The sequence below is a fragment of the Lampris incognitus genome, chromosome 8 (assembly GCF_029633865.1).
Source record: "Lampris incognitus isolate fLamInc1 chromosome 8, fLamInc1.hap2, whole genome shotgun sequence".
Classification (NCBI taxonomy): domain Eukaryota; kingdom Metazoa; phylum Chordata; class Actinopteri; order Lampriformes; family Lampridae; genus Lampris; species Lampris incognitus.
The window spans coordinates 20,470,669-20,492,454 of NC_079218.1; the positions used below are offsets into that span (position 1 = coordinate 20,470,669).

General features: G+C 42.1%; 3 protein-coding genes across 4 annotated transcripts; all 3 read left to right on the forward strand.

Moving 5' to 3' along the window:
* Positions 1-178: 178 nt before the first annotated feature.
* LOC130116313 (uncharacterized) lies at positions 179-14,333 on the forward strand. Its single transcript, XM_056284233.1, has 5 exons — positions 179-183; positions 3,475-3,652; positions 12,914-12,959; positions 13,119-13,445; positions 13,577-14,333. The coding sequence occupies exons 1-5, from the start codon at positions 179-181 to the stop codon at positions 13,690-13,692; spliced, it is 672 nt and encodes a 223-aa protein (XP_056140208.1). The 3' UTR covers positions 13,693-14,333.
* A 147-nt stretch (positions 14,334-14,480) lies between these two features.
* Positions 14,481-19,494, forward strand: bud13 (BUD13 homolog). Of its 2 annotated transcripts, XM_056284857.1 has the most exons (10): positions 14,481-14,618; positions 14,779-14,866; positions 15,384-15,468; positions 15,553-15,813; positions 16,121-16,461; positions 16,592-16,700; positions 16,898-17,036; positions 18,038-18,228; positions 18,327-18,408; positions 19,053-19,494. In XM_056284857.1, exons 1-10 carry the CDS (start codon positions 14,485-14,487, stop codon positions 19,144-19,146), a joined length of 1,524 nt encoding a protein of 507 aa, XP_056140832.1. In that variant the 5' UTR covers positions 14,481-14,484; the 3' UTR covers positions 19,147-19,494. The 2 variants fall into 2 exon arrangements, with proteins under 2 accessions (XP_056140832.1, XP_056140831.1); XM_056284856.1 differs by having other exon boundaries at positions 15,384-15,813.
* Positions 19,495-19,923: 429 nt separating this feature from the next.
* snrnp35 (small nuclear ribonucleoprotein 35 (U11/U12)) lies at positions 19,924-21,163 on the forward strand. Its single transcript, XM_056284858.1, has one exon. It carries the CDS (start codon positions 20,051-20,053, stop codon positions 20,810-20,812), a length of 762 nt encoding a protein of 253 aa, XP_056140833.1. The 5' UTR covers positions 19,924-20,050; the 3' UTR covers positions 20,813-21,163.
* The last annotated feature ends 623 nt before the right edge of the window (positions 21,164-21,786 follow it).

A 21,786-nucleotide genomic window follows, 5' to 3' on the forward strand; every position in this document is an offset into this window, starting at 1 on the left:
CTTAAATAGTCTTACATAATAATGTTAATAAGCAATTTATGAGGGCCTTGTTACCTATTAACTAACACTTATTACATGCACTTAATGTAAAGTGTTACCCTAAATGGATGGGGGGGGGGTGTTTGGACTCCTCTACTCTTTTCTTCTTCATCTAGCTAATCTTACTTCATTTAACACAATGGGGTCAGTACCAAACAACTGGCTTTCTGCAGTCACACACGGGTGTAGCTGAGGGGGGAGGTCATGACCCCAAAAGTGAAACCTCCAAAAGGCCCAATAAAGTGTGTTCAATGAAACCAAGTAACCATTAGCAGCAGAATAAGGTCACAGTCACTATGATGTTTTAAGCCTGAAATATCCATTATTTGGCAACTCACTATGTCATACATACACACACCATCTACTATATTTCCACTATATTGCAAAGTGGAAACCGTTTATAGTGTAGTTCTGTTTATATTATCTGGTAACTGTGATTCAAACATCCTGCTTAAAGGGGTAATTTTGGATCTTTCATACATATATTTTTAAAACCACGGTCATTCAGTAAATCTGTTGTTAAATTGTTTATCTATTTTGCCACTTGCTCTGAAAATCTGAGAATTACCAGTTAACCTAAAAGTCACGTAAGGTTAACTCTCAGCCTGCTGTTATTCAAAATGCACATTAGGTAACATTTACTGATGTTATTCTAATTTGTAATCTAATTTCAAATTGTGTTTTGAAGCGGCTGTAAAAAAAAAAAAAAGAACCGAAAAAAAAACTGTATATAGTGATCATATTGGCCTGGTTGGATGTGACCACCGTAGCAATAGTGGGTCAAAAGACAGTCTGTATAAGATATCCTGTGCTCAGAATAACAAGGTCCACTTCTGGGGGGAAAACACCCAGCTGACTAAAACCCTGCTCTACCACACCAAATTTTGCTGGTCAATCAAAAGACAGTCACACCTGGGGTGGCACGGTGGCCCAGTAGTTAGCACTGTTGCCTCACAGCAAGAAGGTCCTGGGTTTGAACCCCAGGCCATCCCAGGGCCTTTCTGTGTGGAGTTTGCATGTTCTCCCCGTGTCTGCGTGGGTTTCCTCTTGGTGCTCCGGTTTCCTCCCACCATCAAAAAGACATGCATGTTAGGGTTAATACTCTTGTCTGTGTCCCTGACCAAGGCAACGGAAAGAAGAACTGGAGTTGGTCCCCAGGCGCTGCAGCTGCCTACTGCTCCTATACAATAAGACACATTCATTGTAACCAAACAACTGTACAATGGCAGAATAAAGTGGCTTTCTTCTTTCTTTCTGGCTTTCTATATTAAAGACTGCATGTAAATCATCACCGAACAAGCAGATGCAAGAAACACGATCAACACATTGTCTCTCACATGTCAGTATTTCAATTCATATTTAAGTAATAGTCTTAAAAACATTTTTGAGTCTTAGCTAAGCCACCAGCCGTTTGACTGCTATCAAATCAACCCTCATAGGTCCAAACATCCAACTCTGTACATTGCCAAATCATTCAGTGATTATTTGAACTTTTTTTTGTTTTTTTGTTTTTTGTTTTTTTGCTTCTATATTTCTTAAATTGGAATCAAGAAATTAGTCTACAACCTCATAAGTGTGGTTAATAGTTTCTTTCTTTTGGGTAATCAAGAGGGGTTTGGTACAATGACAATAAAATTCTTATCCATGTACTGGTAACTTTTAATCTCCCTGAAGAAATTAAAACTAAAGTGCTGGCTTATATCCCTTAGTTACTGGCCCACATGTAATTTTCTTTTCTTCTCCACTTTTTGAGCAGTTCATTATACCACAACTCGAACTTCTACATGTTTAACTTTAGCATTATATTCTGTCATCCTTCATTCTTATATGTTGTCCCGTGCTGTTATGGTAATTGACGACTGATTCCAGGCGGTGCTTATCTTACACACTTAAAACATGGGATGCAGCAGGATGTTGAGCAATGCACTCCAAGTTGCAAACCCCACTGCAACCCACAGTTGCAACTAAAAGAGTGGATAAGAGAGATCATGCGACTGATACATACAGACAGGAGACAAATTAACGGAAAAGCCAACATAAAGTGTCTTAGTAAGGTGTTGGGTCACCACAAGCCTCCAGAACATCTTCAGTCCTCCTTGTCATTGATTTTACGAGTTTCTGAACTCTACGGGAGGGATGAGCACCATTCTTCCAAAAGATATTCCCTCATTTGGTGTTTTGATGGTGATGGTTGAGAGCGTTGTCTAACACGTCGGTCCAAAATCTCCCATAGGTGTTCAACTGGGTTGAGAGCTGGTGACTGTGAAGGCCATAGCATATGTTTTACATCATTTTCATACTCACCAAACCATTCAGTGACCCCTTGTGCCCTGTGGATGGGAGCATTGTCATCCTGGAAGAGACCACTCACATCAGGACAGAAATGTTTCATCATAGGATCACTCGGAATAACTTTGTCTTGATTTGCAGTGACCTTTCCCCTGCAGGGGTGGGCAATCCTATCCAGAAAGGGCCAGTGTGGGTGAAGGTTTTTGTTCCAACCAAGCAGTTACACACCTGATCCCACTAATCAACCAGTAGAGTCTTTGCTGAGGAACTTGATTAGGAGACACAGGTGTGCAATTGCTTGGTTGGAACAAAAACCTTCACCCACACTGGCCCTTTCTGGATAAGATTGCCCACCCCTGCAGGGGACAAGTGGACCCCAAACCATGTCAGGAAAATGTCCCCCACAGCATAACAGAGCCCCCGGACCCCCTCACTATAGGGGTCACGCATTCAGGTTTTCCCTTCAATTCGTCACCTGTGTACATCACGACTAGGGGGAACATCTCAGCAGGCAACTTCCAGTGAAGCCCAGGAATTTGCGTTATGGAAATCCCATTAAATCCCTCTAGATGGAGACATTGAGTTACACAACATGATGACCTTACTGGAAGTTTCTGGGGCATCACTATGATTGCACAGCATAGGAATGATGATGTAATGACGTCGCCTGTTCCGTTACTAAAAGTGGATTGAAAGTGTGTTATCCTCAATAAATTATAATCAAATATGTATCATGGTGAAGATGGTAGGTTATGTGTGAGTCAAAACTCTGTAAGAGAATCATTCAAATATCCTTGTTATTGCAAATGCAGTATCACTCTCTGCATTAAGGAGCAGAGTGAGATTAAGATAGAAATGATAAAGAGGGCATGTACTGACAACATGACGGTACCTATGAAGGGAAAGTCACCAAAGGAGAACTGAGCAAATAAAACAAAGGTGAAGAGAGGAGAGAAGAGGAAGGTAGATAAGGTCAAGCCACCCTGCTTTCAAAAATGATGATGATGGGGGGGAGGGGGGTCTCACTTTTACTTCTGTCTGCTCAAATTGCTTGAGCGGTGCTCTCCGTCAGTCAAATGCTGCAGAGGAGAATGACCAATCAGCACTCTCCAATTCACCCTTGCCCCTCCCATTCTCCCCTTAAAGATATGTGACGCCATACAGTGCCCTCCCTATCCCTCACAAGTGTGACGCTCTGCAGTACAACACCCGAGTGCCTTCCAAATGCAGCACTGAGACACAGGCTACCCTGGCTGAGACTAGCTGTAAATACGACAGCCACACAAGAGCAAGTAGCTGCTACACCTCCAAGCCCTCAGCAGAGGTAAGGCTCCTCATACACTCAGATGCAGCAGATGCTCTTGGAAAAGAGCTGAGTAATAGGGACATACTGGGAGCATTTCTCGCTAAGATGCAGAATACTGTAGAGCAGTGTTTCTCAACCGGGGGTCCGCGGACCCCTAGTGGTCCGTGGTGTAATTGCAAGGGATCCGTGAAAATAAAATATCTTTAAAAAAAGATCCTATGACATTTATAGAAATAGGATTATTTTACTCAAATGTGACTGAGACCTTTATCTACCTAAACTATAAAGGGTAACAGGACTTTTTTTCTCTAATTACATCTGTTTCACAAGTGTAATTTATTGTATTTTAATAAGAGATCTCGCTCCCGTTTGCATTGTTAAGAGTTACTGCATAAAAATTCTGTTACATATATCTGAAAGTTACTGAATACATATTGTTTTGTTACATATATCTGAAAGTTACTGCATAAGAATTCTGTGTTGTTAACTATATCTAAGTTACAACTGAAAGCTCTTATTTTTGCCCCAAAGAGTGAATAAATGCTATAATGCAATTTAAAATGCAGTTTCTACTGTTTCTATCAAATTGCAACCCCCCTCCCCCAAGATCAGGTGGAGGGGTCCTCAGGGTAGATCAAAAATATGCAGGGGGTCCAGGACCCCAAAAAGGTTGAGAACCACTGCTTTAGAGGACTTGGCTGTCCAGGGCATGGCTACACTGCATTCTGACTGGATGTCTGTGTTGTAGATTTGCATTAGCATTATTAGGTGAGGAATTATATAAGGGCTCATTATGTTCCATACAGCTTAAAATGCTAGAAAGTAAAATGACCACTGAATCCAGGGTAATAGAAATAATAACCAATAACCAATGCATTGGAGTGAGAAGAGCTAAAATGGGAAAGAGGCAAAACAAAAACCCAAGTAAGAGAGATAAGGGAGGGGGTGCAAACCTGCCGGTCAGGGGACAACAAGTTTTCAATCCTGACTGTGCTATGCTGTGTTAAAGAATAGGAGGTGCACATTTTCGTTTGAGCTGGTGTTTATTTCACGGCAAGAGCATTTATTCTTCCCATGTGTGCTGGAAATATTAGGGATGGAAATGTGCTGACAAGCGAGGAGAGTGCGCTAAGAAGGCGGAAGGAGTACTTTGAGGGGCTGATGAATGAAGAAAATGATAGAGAGAGAGAAGGTTGGATGATGTAGGGATAATGAATCAGGAAATGCAGTGGATTAGCAAGGAGGAAGTGAAGGCAGCTATGAAGAGGATGAAGAGTGGAAAGGCAGTTGGTCCAAATGACATACCTGTGGAGGTATGGAGATGTTTAGGAGAGATGGCAGTGGAGTTTTTAACTAGATTCTTTAACACAATCTTGGAAAGTGAGAGGATGCCCGAGGAGAGGAGAAGCAGCATACTGGTACCGATTTTCAAGAATAAGGGTGATGTGCAGAACTGTAGCAACTACAGAGGTATACAGTTGATCAGCCAAACCATGAGGTTTGGGAAAAATTAATAGAAGCTAGGTTAAGAGGCGAGGTGACGATTAGCGAGCAGCAGTATGGTTTCATGCCATGAGAGAGCACTACAGATGCGATGTTTGCTTTGAGAACGTTGATTGAGAAGTATAGAGAAGGCCAGAAGGAGTTACATTGTGTCTTTGTGGATTTAGAGAAAGCATATGACAGGGTGCCAAGAGAGGAGGTGTGGTATTGTATGAGGAAGCCGGGAGTTGCAGAGAAGTATGTAGGAGTGGTGCAGGATATGTACGAGGGAAGTGTGACAGTGGTGAGGTGTGCAGTTAGAATGACAGATGGGTTCAAGGTGGAATTACATCAAGGATTGGCTCTGAGCCCTTTCTTGTTCACAATGGTGATGGACAGGTTGACAGACGAAATCAGGCAGGAGTCTCCGTGGACTATGATGTTTGCGGATGACATTGTGAGCTGTAGTGAGAGTAGGGTGCAGGAGAGCCTGGAGAGGTGGAGGTATGCACTGGAGAGAAGAGGAATGCAAGTCAGTAAGAGCAAGATGGAATACCTACCTATGCGTGAATGAGAGGGAGGACAGTGGAATGGTGAGGATGCGAGGAGTAGAGGTGATTAAGGCGTATGAGTTTAAATACTTGGGGTCAACTGTCCGAAGTAACAGGGAGTGCAGAAGAGAGGTGAAGAAGAGAGTGCAGGCAGGGTGGAGTGAGTGGAGAAGCGTGTCAGGAGGATTTGCGACAGAAGGGTACCAGCAAGAGTTAAAGGGAATGGTTACAAGATGGTTGTGAGACCAGCTATGTTATATGGTTTGGAGACAGTGGCACTGACAAAAAGACAGGAGGTGGAGGTGGCAGAGTTGAAGATGCTAAGATTTTCATTGGGAGTGACGAAGAAGGACAGGATTAGGAACGATTATATTAGAGGGACAGCTCAGGTTGGACAGTTTGGAGACAAAGCAAGAGAGGCAGGATTGAGATGGCTTGGACATGTGTGGAGGAGAGATGCTGGGTATATTGGGAGAAGGATGCTGAATATGGAGCTGCCAGGGAAGAGGAAGGCCAAAGAGGAGGTTTATGGATGTGGTGAGGGAGGACATGTAGGTGGCTGGTGTGACAGAGGAAGATGCAGAGGACAGGAAGAGGTGGAAACAGATAATCCGCTGTAGTAGTAGTAGTAGTAGAAGAAGTAGCAGTAGTAGTAGTAGTAGGAGTGTGTGCTGGAAATGCTATTCTACAACATCCTAGCGCTATTCGCCATCTAGCGGCCTGAAGGCAAAATAGCAGTGTAGTGAAATAGGGAGTGTCTGTTTTTCTCATTTCTGAGGTTAGCTTTTTTCAAACTTCTACACAAAATAAACAGAAGATAAACAAAGCAACAACATGGAAAAGTGGGTCATGGTTGATGTAACACAGAGAGGAACTAGGAGAAGGAAAGAGGAAAATGAGATGCTAACATAGTCAGGTCAAGTTTATCTGTATAGTCCAAAATCACAAGGCAGTCCCGAAGGGCTTTAAAATCAGTACAGTATACAACAATACGACAAACAACACCCTCTGTCCTTGGAACCTAGACTCGAATGAGAAAAAACACAAGAAAAAAAAAACAAAAAAAACAAAAAAACAAAAGGGAGAAACCTCAGCAAGAGTAACAGAGGAGGGCGCCCTCCTCCAGGATGGACAGATATGCACAGAATTAAGATGTAACGTCATAGGTTACACATAGTGAGGTAATGTAGAATACATACAATTAATGCATAAAATTCAGCAAATTCAAATGTGCTGGATAATAAAATTGTAAAGAGATCGCAAGGCAAATTTAGTGAATCTATGACATCCAACACAACATCAGGAGCCTCACAGATGCAGTCAAGAGCCGGTGGGACCCCATGCCCCAAACCCAGCTCTGCTTGGTGGGGCCCTGCAGAGAGAATAGACGTCACATGATCACAAGAGGTGAGGCAGACTTCGACACAGCATTCACACAGAGAGAGAAAGAAGACAAGAGAAATAATGAGAATGATGCAGAAGTTGTCATAACTAAAAAAAAAAAAATATATATATATAAAAGCAATTTTAAACGAGAACAGCACAAATAATAGCATAAATCTCCAGGAGGGTGGGATTGTGTCCAAAGGAAAACGGCACAGCATAATCAGGCTCAGAAGTCATCAGGTGGTCAAAAAAGAGAGAGAGATGATCCATGATCATCAGACAGTCCATAAAGGAAGAGAATCTGTCCTGGAAAACAACAGAGAGAGACAGAGAAAAAGAGAGGGGGACAGGCACACAACATGGGCACACGTGCTCAGCGATACAAACAAAAAGTTAGAACGGTGGGACGCCCCAGTGGCTCACCTGGTAGCTATCAAATAAAGGCAGCAAATGCCAAAAAATAATCTTAAAAAGAAAGTTAGAATGGCACGATGCATTCAGAAAGTTTAGGAACATTCTTGTAGGCAGGACAAGGCTGAGAGATTACTGCTGTGACCTACGACCTACCTTAAAGACATTGACACTGAGACCATCCAAAGAGGATAGTTGTGACAAAGCTCAGGAGTAAGTCAAACTACCAAAGAAACAAAACGAGTCGAAAGATAACGAGAATAGATGGGGTTTCAGTTTAGATTTGAAAGAGTCTGCAGAGTCAGATTCTCTGATGTTGCTGCAGACTTCTTTTTAACTCTAGGGACAGAGAGGAGGCCTGCACTTTGAGAGCATAGGGCACAAGAAGGTACATATAGCTGTACAAGATCTGACCCGAGCCGAAACTACCATACATGCAGGTAATGCAGCTGCATTGGGGCCCAGGGACCACACACACGGATGCCTCTTTATCTTGCCACTATCCTATCAAAGATCTCGAACACTGAGTCTACGGTATACAGTGTGGTGGACCTGCCACAACAGTATGTTAAAAAGTGTGCCCATGCGTAATTATGGACATGCATACTAATGCATAGCAAAATCCACATGGAAGCATTAGCTAGCTGGCAAAATGTCAAGACTTCGTACAGCGAAAAGCCTGGAGAGTGCACTTATGATGTAAGTAGAACTTATTTATTTGGCTAATAATCAACCTACACACTTGTTTTTATAAGCCCTTTGCGCAGACATGAATAATGTTGTCAATGTGCGGGTGCACCATCACCGATTATGTTTTCATCTGTTATGGTGCTCTGACACCAGATTTTGTTAAATAGGCTAGTCTATCATTATCTTTGCCTTTCTATTATGACTCCTCTTCAATAGCACAGTGTTCTCCTAGTAATCATTTCATTTAGGCGTCAACTGCGCAGTGCATTTCACTGTTGCTGGTCATTTTAAAGATATGTGCTTTCACTTCTTTCATTCACTACTGACATGACGTTACATTACGTCCGGGGCCCAGTTTGACCGTCTGGAATTGGGGCCCGGTGCTGACTCATTATGCCTGTGGATCTGACAAATATGAAGGGGCAAGCCCATTGAGTATTTTATAGGTTAAAAGTAGCACTTTAAAGTCAGATCTAACATGAATGGGGAGCCAGTGAAGGGAGGCTAGAAGCGGTGTGATATGGTCAAACTTTTTTATTTTAGTTAATATTCTACCAGCAGCATTTTGAACCAGCTTAAGAATTTTAGACATTGTAGTAATCTTATCTGGATGAAACAAAAGCACAGGTCAGGACCTCAGCATCAGCCATAGACAGAAAAGATCAAATTATGGCAACGTTTTGCTGGTAGAAAAAGGAGGTCTTGGTGATTTCTCTAATTTGAAATACAAAAGACATGGATTGATCAAAAATAGCACCAAAATATTTGGCTGTGGAGCTTTGGGAGATCACACAGCTGTCAAGAGATACTATTTCTTGGTCATAAGGATGATTCTTTCAGTGCTGATAACCAGTATCTCAGGTTTTTCCTAATTTAGTGAGAAGTTACATGACATCCAATTTTTCAATGCAGACAAGCATGACTCTAGATTTTTGATATGAGAATCTGACTTGATGGGTGCGTACAGCCGAGTATCATCAGCGTAGCAGTGGAAATGTATTCCATAGCTTCGTATATGTCCAAGAGGAGAAATGTAAAGGGAGAATAGCAAAGGACCAAGAACTGAGCCCTAGGATGCACATTTCACTTCAGAGAAATCAGATGTAACCTTACCATGCAGGTATCTGCCATTTATTCCAGCTGTATGCAACATGTACTTTGCAAATAAAGCGATTGTTTTTCTCCTTCTGGATTTCGTCGACTGTAAGAGGTTGGAAAGCAATTTCCTCCCTGTAATACCCTGATGGTGAGCACTAGTCAACCACAAACAACATCCTTGCCCTCACATGCTCTGAATTCCAGTCCTTGCATCAATTAACTCTTTTTTTAAGGCTCAAATAAACTGCCAACATAAATTCAACTTGATGAATCATCAACATTTTTTGTTACGTTTTAAGATAAACGTCTTAAGTCTTACTTGGTTAGCATCATCTATATCAGTGGTTCTCAACCTTTTTGAGTCGTAATACCCAAGAATAATCGGGTTGGTGTTTGTGACACACCCCCACCCCTCACCCCCAATAGCACTGGGGCATTTAACTCGCAACACCCTGATGGAAACACATTGATCGCTCATAAACTGTCTGCCCGAGACTGTTCGGGTATTATTGTAATCTAACACACGGAAGCTACCAAACTCACATAGGAAGACCACAGCTGTATCCACACACAAAACTGATCCAATTCTGGCTTCAATCAGTGTTTTTAGATTTATTGAAATAACAGCACCTCATGTGCACATACACCGTGACTCTCACAAACACACAATAAAATCTATTCTAAGGCAAATTATATCATTGGTACAGGTGTATATAATGTAAAACCCATTTCCCAGTGTGTTATTTTAGTTTTTCAACGGTGCCATGGAGCTGCCACTGTTATGCTCGCGCACCAGAACCTGACCCGTGTGGCGAAACCCAAGACAGACAGACACGAGATGACTTCTAAGTCTACAAAGGGGGGTTTTATTGTGGGAGGGAAATGTATGGTGAAAAAAGGCGTTCTGTTAGTGGGATGTGTGAATAAACTATGTGTGGTGTCCCGTGGTTTGCGTGTATAACTATGTGTGAGTGTTTTTAGCCAATGTGTGGTGCGGTATGTAAATGACCAGGAGGTGTTGAAGAAATGTGCGTGCACCTGGCGAGAAAGTCCAGTCCGTGATCCAAGAGGGGTTGTCCGAGAAAGTCCAGGTCCGAGATCCGGGAAGTCGAGTCCGAAAGGAGGGGTCCAGGTAGAAACGTGAAGGTCGCTGGGGACGAGGGAGACGCGGGGAGCCGTGGAAACCGCGGAGGGAGAGTCGCAGGGTTCAGTACGTCGAAGCACTGAGAGACGTTCTGGGAGGCTTCTTGTAGAAGGCTGCCTGATTGCCACAGGTGTGCCTGATGGATGATGGCAAACACCTGGTGCAGTGCAGCGCTCGTCTCAGAGCGCGAGCCGAGCGCTCGGATGTTTCCGGCACGTCCGAGCTGGGGGAGTGGCTTGAACGTGCCGGGGAGGCAGCTCGGGGCGGTGTAACCACAACAGCCACTGTGGGCTACGTGTCGCAAATTGTGGTCACTCACACGACCGTATCCTACTAAACGTTAGTCTTCGATATATCAACTATATACATTAACCTTGTTGTTCTGGACTGAACCTGCTATTAGTCTGCTGTTGTCCCCACGGTCCTTTGATTGCTGCAACTCGCGCATCCTACTCGCGTCTCTGTAACACTTTATTTGAAGGGGGTGTGCAGAAGACCGACGTGACACCATCATAACCATAACATGACACCTGTCATGAACATGAAGGAGTCTTTATGAATGTTTATGACTTTTGTCATTAAGTATCATTCGGTCCATTGTCCTTTTTAATCCAAAGTTGACATTGTTGGAGATGTCCGTTTTCAAGCTATGTTCGAAACATATCAAGTCGAGCAGCTCGGTCCCACTCGGGTTGCTACAACAAAGACGTCTCAAACAATGTTAACTTCGCGTTAAAATGACATAATTGACTGAAGGACACTTAATAACAACAGTTATAAACATTCATAAAAATTCTTTCATGTTCATGACAGGTGTCATGTCATGGTTATGACAATGTCATGTCAGTCATATATACCCCTTCAAATAAAGTGTGACCCATCTTTGGTATAGTCTTTGACATATCAACGATGTACATTAACCTCGTTGTTCTGGACTGCACTTGCTGTTGTGCTGCAGTCTGCTGTTGTCCTTGCTGTCTTTCGATTTTCTCGACAACCGTTCCTCCACGCACAGTAGCCACCGAGACCATTGGATCCCAGGGTCCTCTTAAGAAGCTGAAGCTTAAAATGTATCCCTATTATTTGCACAGAGGCTGTTATTACTTATTGTTATTGTCGTCAGGTGAATCATAGGACAATAAATTGAATGCCTTTTTAAAGTTGACAGTGATTTTATGTTCAATTTCTGAAACATTCAATGCCTGCAATGTTTTTTCATGCTGATCCTGATATGAAGAATGATTATTACTATTTACTAAACGTACCGATGTTTAGCAGCGCCTGACGGCACAGCGATTAAATAGACAGTACACCTATTTTTCGCATCAGGTGCTCCGTGGGTCTGGACGGTTTCGCGCTTAATTTCTCCATCACCATCTGGCGACCCCCAGAAATTATCTCGCGACACCTTGGGGGTCCCGACTCCCAGGTTGAGAACCAATGATCTAGGTGACCATGGCTGTGACTGGAGCACTTAGAACTAACCATTCCTTTTATCAGATCTATTCTCACCTATTCTCTCCTGCTCACTCAAGACCACAGGAAGCACCATCTTCTCTCACACTATACAGGAAATATTGTGAGGGTGTCATATCTTTTAGAGGAATTTTAAGCAGTTCATTACCGTCTTTTTCAACCACTATGAGTAAACACTGCACCCCTACACATCTACCTGCACACACACACACATACCCAAACATGCCTTTTGATTGGCTTTTTTTTCAGACTTCATCTCCATTGTATCAGTACAGTTTGCAATGAATATTGTAATTTGCCAGGCAAGTGCGCCAAGGAAGACACTCGCTGAAGATGCAGACAAACACATGCACTCATACAAGAACACAAACAGTGCCCACCTAATGATGTGCGATTGTCATGATTGACAAAACATTGGGATTGTTTTTTCCCATGCTGAAACAGCAAACATCATATGAATGATGAGTGAGTGAGCGAGTGAGTGAGTGAGCGAGTGAGTGAGCGAGCGAGTGAGTGAGCGAGCGAGTGAGTGAGCGAGCGAGTGAGTAAGTGAGTTTAAGATTCAAGATTCAAGATTCTTTATTTGTTACGTCTCATTATACAAGTACAAGAGAATAAAATTCTTGTGTTCTGGCTCATCAACACTACAGCAACAACAGTAATAAATAGCAACAGAACAGAACAAAATAGCAGTAATAATAATAAATAGCATGTGGTGTATGTAGGGTGCTGTGTGTGTGTGTGTGTGTGTGTGTGTGTGTGTGTGTGTGTGTGTGTGTGTGTGTATGTAGGCCCAGCCTTAATAAATGTGCATATGTGTATGTAGTTGTTTGTATATTTGTGTGTTTGTGTATGCCAAGCTACGTCTGTGTGAATGTGTTTGTGTGTGTTAACTGATGAGCCGCTGAAGTTCTGCTGAAGATTTAGTATACATTTATAGTATATATTCAAATATTTTGGTCTTGAATCAGTTTGAATGTAATATTTTCCACTGGGTAATGCAAGTGCTTTTCTTTCTCCCCATCATTCCCTCCTTCACAGAGTTCCATTATGGTCCAGGGTCTGTTTATCTATGGAGTTCTGGCTGGTGAGAAAAGTTTTCAAGAAACTTATTTGTTTGTGAACCATTTAGAGTGAACAGCCCATAAACTGGATATGATAAGTATGGAAGTGTTTTCCACACACTTACAAAAGCCTCATATACTCTTAACTCTTTTGTGTCTCTGACCTCTGTCCTGTCCCTCAGTGTTGCTGGCCCCAGTGTGGTGCGAGCTGATTTCAGTGTGTGTTGAGGATGATGAGGACCTGAGGGTCGACTGTCATATCGAGCCCAAACCCAGCCAGATAAATAGCTATGAGTTCTCTTGGTCCTCTGGAGCCAAAGAGACCCTCATAAACAGCAACATATCAGGGTCAGTGCCAAATCCACAATTCAAAGACCGCAGCTACGTACAGGAGCTGGAACCGCATGGCTACCGCATGACCCTCACTGACTTCACGCACAAACTCCCTTACAACATGACCTTCATGTGCAAAATGTCAAGGAAAGTGGCTTCTGTCACCTTAGAGAGAGGTAAATAGTTTGAATATATGTCTGTGCATTTCAAAAGTGAGTGAGTGAGTGAGTATGTGGCAGATGAAGACAAAAGCGACAAATTTAAAGGAGACTGTGAGTACTGTTCATGCTGTTTTCTCTTTCTGCAGATCATCTTCTTCCATGTTCAGCTGTCAGTGTTTTTCTGAGAAGCCCCTACTCCTGGATTGCTAATGTGCTTCTCTTCCTCTTGCATACAAATGGCTGGGACATAGCCTTACACTGACCCCCCCCCCACACACACACACACACAAGGGCAAACAAACCTGTCCTTTCATCCCTTCACATCCACTGACATCACCATTGTAGTGATATCTTGACAATGTGCATTGCCTTTACATCTAGTTCCCTTTCTCTGACCCTGGCCCTCACCCACCCCAACCACGAGGACACTGAAAGATGGGAAGAATAATGTTACAAGGTTGTATCTGAAAACAAATAGTAAATTACAGTATACTGGGACAATTTCTAATGTTTTAGTTAGTCTGAATATGCCTTTGTGTGCGTGCGTGTGTGTGTGTGCGCGTGCGCGTTTGTGTGTGTGTGTGTGTGTGTGTGTGTGTGTGTGAGAGAGAGAGAGAGAGAGAGAGAGAGAGAGAGAGAGAGAGAGAGAGAGAGAGAGAGAGAGAGAGAGAGAATCTGTGTTCTGTCCATTCAACTTGGTGTATGAAATTTAGGCACACAATGGCAAGTATTTGAAAACTGAACTATCATTTAATAAAAATGTGACGCAGATAATAGTTTATGCACAGTATATAATATGTTATGAATAAACAGGTACATCCAAAACTTCTGGGATAGGCTCCAGCATCCCCGCAACCCTGAGAGCAGGATAAGCGGCTCGGATAATGGATGGATGGATCCAAAACTTTACCAGTGCGAAAATAAATTAGTGTGGGTTAATGAAAATTGGGCCCCTTCTTCTCAAAAAGACCCTTTTGACAAGAAATGTTTTTTTAAAAAAAATGTATTTTTGGACTCTGGCGTCGTCCGTAGTTTCCGGCAACAGGCTCCTTGAATGATGGCCGCGTCCGCAGGTAGCAGTAAAGGGTTAGAATTATCTAAAGCTGAGTATCTTAAGCGATACTTGTCCGCTGATCAAGATGACACGATGAAAGTTAAGAAGAAACGTCGTAAGGTTTCTGATAAAAGGTGGGTCGACGAGATACTGATTGTGTAGATATGTTGGCAATCTGCGAGCGTGTCAGCCAGTCGGCTGATGTCTATTTAGCTAGCTAACACAGCTAGCGTCAACCCAGTTTCCTTCGTTAATTTGTTGAAAAGGTGTGATTTCTCTTCGATTTTTTTTAAGAATGAAAATTGTGGATGATGATATAGTATGGAATCAGACGATCTCTAAAGCAGAGGAGATTGAAGAGGATGACGAGGAAGCGCCTGTGGTGAGTTAGAGCATAGTATTAGAGCATACCCTGCTTTTTAGGGAGTTGTTCTTTATCCGACGTGAGGGTCTAAGGACAGGATGTTGTATTGCTGTAAAGCCGTCTGAGGCGAATTTGTAAGCGGCTTGGAAAATGGAGGGATGGATGGATATTGTGGTATACGAATAAATTTGACTATTTAGCCAGATGCTAGCTCCCGAATGGCTTCCCGTTCAATGCACCAAGTTAATTACTGTAACAGTAATAACTAAGTCTGGCTATAATAATGCAAACTGGCAGAATACTTGACACAAATGAACAATTAATTACATTTTGCCTTTTAAACCTCAGCTGAATGTCCAAGTAGGTCCCTTTTATAAAGAAACTGGTCAGAATTGGTGGCTGTAAATGCAGAGAGAAATATAAATTGACATGCAATATAGCATGCTTGGTATCTTTTGATAATGTCAGTTATGTTTGAATTGTAAGAATGTTATTCCAGGCGTACGATTTGACGTAGTTGTATGTATTTACTTAGGTGGCTGAGGTAATTGATGATCGGCCAGATGAGGTGAGATTGTTAGAAGCCTTCAGGAGCAGCAGCAAGTGGAGAGTGATGGGAGGTAACAAACTAATGTATGTGGTTTTTAGCTTACCTTATGTAGCTACAAGTGTAGATATTTATGTTGTGACTTCTGCCCTACTAGATGATGAAAGTAAGGCAGACAACAGGGAAGAGAGAGGGAATCAATTTCGAGAGCCAGTGGCATCAGGAAGAACTCGCCATGATTCACCAGAGCCCACCACAGCAAGGTGGAACAGACATGATTCTCCGGAAGTTCAGTCTGTCCAAAAGCCCCATCATGGCTCATCAAACATCACACCTCCAAGGAGATGTCGCCATGACTCACCAGACATGTCCCCTCGGAGACAAAATTCAGGGAAAACTCGAAAGGTACAGAGCAGAGGTCAGTGCTGAAAAGTTTTATTATTATCTCTCTCTCTAAATATATATATTAGCAAATAAGGAGTAAAATAATCCAGTGAGATGTACTGTCTCATAAAGAATTTCCTTGAATCACTGAATTTTTTTATATGTATATATATGTATATATATATGTATATATGTACATATATATATATATATATATAAATAATATCTGTTTGTAGAGATTACTTTATCCCAATCTGTCCTTAAAATTGTGCTTTCAGATGAACTTTAGGTTAAGTATTTGATCAAGCTTTGGCTAAGTATCTGATTTTTCTCTTCTTTAGAATCATCTCCCATTAGGAGGAAACTTGACTCAGGTAAAAAACAATCACCTCAATGGTCACCTCTGGCTAAGAGGGCTCAAAACAGGCATGACTCAGACTCTGATCAGTCACTTCCAAGGAAAAAGTCACTAAAGGGAGAAGCCTCGGACTCTGACCAGTCTCCGCCCAGAAGAAGACCAAAGAGTGGTCAGGGCTCCGATTCTGACCAATCTCCACCAAGAAGGAGACCAAAGAGTTGCCAGGGTTCTGATTCTGACCAGTCTCCACCCAGGAGGCAAACAAGGGGTGGGAGATCCTCTGACAATGATCTATCACCTCCTCGCAGGCCTGGCCAGTCACAGGTGAGCAAATGGTATCAACTCTAGTGATTAGAAACTTTTTTTTTTATCATGTCCCACTTTTTCTGTTAAAGTCCAATATGTCAGTATATTGAAACTGTGTGTGTATGTGTGTGTCTTCTTATGTTTTCAGGGCCAGAGAATGCTTACTGGGGGGAAAGCAGGTCTGGTTTCCATAGATGTTCTAAGGAAAGAGCAGGAGGAAAACCGGCGCAGAGAGAAAACAAACCAGCCGCTTGAAGGTCTGCTCAGTTGTCCTCTTTTTAAGGGCTATATTACATAGCTGTTGGCTGCAATACACACAAAAGTGTTTTAAGTCAGCTGTATGTATATGACTCAGAAATAATCCTGAATGGTTAATAATCATAGTTCTTGTTAAACTGAATGAAACAGTCTTTGCTGATACTTTGATTTTAAACCATTTCTCTACTCTTACCAGATGAGTCCCGCAATGCCCAGACTGTTTTCAGAGACAAGAGTGGTAAAAAGAGGGATTTGGACTCAGAGAGAGAAGATCAGAAAAAGAAAGCTGGAGAGAAAGCATTAAAGGATGAGAAATATGCTCAGTGGGGGAAAGGGTAGGAGGCCTTACTATTAATGTGGTACCTGGTAACCTTTTTGCTTAAACACCATCGTGAAATTAATTTTGGTCACATAATGTGATGATTATAGGAGAATGACATGGTCAACATGCAGATTCCTAGGAGCTTTGTTTTCATAGTGCATTTTGTCTGCCTTTGGTTAGAGAGAAAGAAATCTTTATTATCCCCACTGAGGTAATGCATTTTGCAGCAACAAGTTAAAAAACACAATGAACATTAAGATTGAGTCCTAAAACACATACAGCTAAAGGAACATAAAAGACATTCAGATTAAGTCCTAAAAAAGTACAGCTAAAAGGACATAGTGTCAGTACTATATAGCTGAAATATACAACAGTGCCTATCACACATAACAGTAACAAAAACAATATCACAGTTTATCAGTCCTAGTCCACATACCCTCCGGTTACAAGTTAAAACTTCAGATAGCCTCTGGGACAAAAAGCGACCATTTCTATTTCTACTGCATCTAGGCATCCTATTCTTATGCCCAGAGGGAAGGAGGGAAAACTCAGAATAAAAAGGGTGTAGAGGGTCCTGAAGAATATCCTAAACTTTCCTAATGACACTCTTCTGATAAACAAGACAGAGGTCATTCAGATCAAAGCCAGTGATTCTAGAGCTCATCCTTACAATTTTCCTTAACGTATTCTTATTCATCAGGTTTAGGTTCCAGATTCGGTAAATACAGTAGGTACAAAGCTGAGAAATCTATGACTTGCTTTGTGGCTCACATAAGTATAACTTTTACTTTACTTCATCTGTGAATATTGCTTCTCTTCAGAAATAATATTTTAAACTATGGCTTGTAAATAAATGCATGTGTCTTGTTGATCTGCTATGTAGGAAAGAAAAAGCCCCGCGGTTGTCTTTGCAACGGTTGACGTAAAAAACATGGCCAAAATTCAAAAGGTTCAAATTGACCATTTTATGATCCTGTGTACATTATGCAATGAAAAAATCATGTATGTATGCAGGCTTGTTCAAAATCAGATGCAGCAGCAGAAAGTTGCAGATGCACTACATGAAATCCAAAAGCCACTGGCACGTCACTGGGATGATGAGGACCTTGACCGCATGCTGAGAGAGCAGGAAAGGGATGGTGACCCAATGGCTGCCATGCTGAGACGCAAAAAGGACCGTAATTCAAAGCTGCAAGGCATCAAAGGTTAGATAATGTACACAGTGCTGAACAAAGAGGTTTTTTTTTCATCTTGGACTTTTACAGAATCACATTTATTTTGAACTTGCTGCTGTTCTTTGCAGAGAGACCACAGTACAAAGGCCCAGCACCACCACCAAATCGTTTCAACATTCTACCAGGCTATCGCTGGGATGGAGTGAACAGGTAAAATGCTTAAACATGAATGTGTGTTGCAAGTTCCTAAAGATTGTTTATTCTATTTTCGTGCTAACACTGACAAATTTTGGTCTTGTGGTTTAGACTGCATAGGATGGATCATATAACTTGAACTATGCTGTGGCATCTCAAGCGATGTTCCTATTTTTATTAAAGATTTAATTTTTTTTTACTTACTGACATCATTGATTATACCAATAACTAACTGCATTGGTAGTCTACTATTCCATATACCAGAGAGCCATTTGAAATGAAACCAAGTGCCCAGTGCCGTTGTGTCAGCACCTTCTAAACAAAAAAAAAAAAAAAAAACATGGTTTAACCTGAGTTTTAGTCATTGATATTGGAGTATCTGTAGGCCTTGTATGAGCTTGTTTTTCCCGTAGATGTTCTGTGAGCTTGGTGTTCCAGTTTCAGTATCAGTTTTTCCAGGAAAGTCCTACCTGACAGTGATCAATAAAATGAGCAACTGTAAAAGTGTTATTGATCTGGTATTTGTGGATTAGCTTTTGCCATAAACATGCCACCAAATTGAGATCAGCAAAAATATATATATTTTTGTACAACTCATCAGGATTGGAGCCATAACATTTTAAAACACCGATGAACATTGTTTTTGCGTGTATCCCCAGGTCTAATGGGTTTGAGCAAAAGCGCTACACCAGAATGGCCGATAAAAAGGCGGTGCAAGAGGAAGCTTACAAATGGAGTGTGGAAGACATGTAAAGGCACTAAAGTAAATAGAAAATGGGTTTAAGAGCAAGATGATCATCATTAGAATTGTAGTGATATAAAATTTGAGAAAAATGTTGCTTTAAGAAAAACTGCTGTCCAGATACATACAGTATGCACCATACAAAATTGACTTTTTAAAGCGGTATCTCCAGAGATTGAGAGATGATATGTACATCAAAGCAGTGCAGGGCATGTAACTGTACATCATTTTTTGTAAGTACGAGTATGATAATTGCACATAGCAGTTAATTAAGAGCAGCTTTATGAGTTTCTGTGTTAGATGTGGAGCCAGCATGAACGTTTGTGTTTTTCACTGGTTTATTAAATAATGTTTTTTTATTATGGGCTGTCCATCGTGTCTGTGTTATGAGCGTGTTTGCAATGCTGTGCAAAAGAGAACTTAGAATTATAATATATAACTCTTATTATACAGACAAATATAATATGGCACAATAAGCACATTTGTGAAGTCAACAAAAGTCTTTACAAACTTGCTATCAAAATTTGTGAAGTCAACAAAAGTATGAACAAACTTGCTATCAAAACGTATCTTGGGATTTGGATATAGCAGGATGAAAAATATAATTACACCAAATTCATTAAGAACAAAAGATTGACATTCTTGCACATAAAGTTTTGTTTTACAATCAGTAGATGCAAACGAAAAACAACATGTCGTCGGGGTGAATTCCATCCGCTACAGAGTAGGAACACTTTTTCTGTCGGCCAGTTCCCGGTCGGACCCTTTTTATCAACGCACATCTTGGCCAATCAGTTGTTTGGCTTCGTTGAGTTGTGGTCGAAGACGAAGTTAACGTCGGTTAGTAGCCAGTAAGGTTGGGTGCATGAACCCTGAAAGTGAGCGTTGGGATGATAAACTGTAGCTGGAAAGAAAATGAATGAGTGGAACCCAACTGCTAAATTTTACGATCCACTCAAAGCGGGAAGTATCGATGGCACCGATGTGGAGCCCCATGACCGCGCCATATGGAGGGCTATGCAGGCCCGATACAAACCTAACAAAGGCGTCGTGGGGGACCCGCTTCTCACCCTGTTTGTGGCCCGTTTAAACCCTCAGACGACGGACGATAAACTGCTCGAAGTGTTTTCGAAGTACGGAGACATCAAGCGGCTACGACTGGTGAGGGACCTCGTAACGGGGTTCTCTAAAGGATACGCGTTCATCGAATACAAGGAAGAGCGAGCCATTGCCCGGGCCCGCAGAGACGCCAATAAATTAGTGGTGGACCAGCATGAACTGTTTGTAGATTTTGAACAAGAGAGGACCCTGAAAGGATGGGTCCCCCGACGACTCGGCGGCGGACAAGGAGGGAAGAAGGAGTCCGGACAGTTGCGCTTTGGTGGAAAAGACAGACCTTTTCGCAAACCCATTTACCTCGGGGTCAGCTCGGCGCAGGAACGGACAGGCGGTGGGAGGGAGTGGGACAGAGGCGCAAGAGAGAACAGAGACCGACGCAGAGAGAGAGACCGGCTGTCTCCGAGACACCCGGAAAGAGACACTGACTGGGGGAGTAGAGGGGGGCGAGATGACCGTGAGAGGGCGAGGGAAAGGGATTCCTATGGAAAGAACGACAGGAGTACTGAAAGAGAGAGGGATGACAGAAGACACCAGTATAGACACAGGGACAGGAGGTGAAACCCACTTTCAACGTCAAGGCAGATTTGTGACAGATGACTTGCAACATCAGCCTAAACGCAGACCTCTGGAAGGGTATTTTCTGGCAAGTGGGTAGATAGGGAATTTTGTTTTGTTTATTATGCTGCAATGGTTAAAACTGAATTTACCATATAACATTTTTACATTTTACGGTGTCGTGCTGTTGCTTTTTCTACTAACAATGAAGATTTCACACATTGTAGAGCTTAGGTTTTGCGTTGTTGTGAAGAAGCTGCCAGCACAAGTACAATGGTCTCATCTCTGAAGTTGGGTCTAAATTGTCATCCTGTGCCAAACAAATCTGAGCAGGGAATAAAAAAATTTTTTTAAAACAGGAAGTGTAGAGTTCACTGTCCATTACATCTATTTGATTATGCAGAAGTAAAAGCAAATTAGTTCTTAAAACTGAACTCTCTTTATTGCTGATGTAGGTGCTATGGTGCAATAATGCCGTATTGTCGGAATAGAAGTGGCAGGACATGGACGATGTATTTTCTGACTGGCTGACTCGCGCACCATACTCTGCTGCTCAACATTACAGAGAGCTCATCAATTTTATCAGAATACTTGGGGTGGGAAAGGACCCATGCGTCTCCAACATACATGGTGCAGAGGATACATTAGCCGTCAAATGATAAACACTGGGGAGTGGTCATACAAAAGATGACCACTTTTTGATGATCAGATTTTAAACAGTCCAACCACTGGACTGTTTAAAATCTGACAAGTCTCTATGCATGCTCAGTAATCCAGGCAAGGAAGTCACAGGAAGTTGAATCAGTTCATCTGGACACATTTATTGAGGGAAACGTTTCATCACTCATCTAAGTGACTTCTTCAGTCTCAGCTGACTGCAGGTATCCCCACCCTTGTAAACAATACAGTGGCATAACGACCGAAACCAACGATCGTTTTCATATGCAAATTGCCGTGACCATTAACTAGAGGTACAA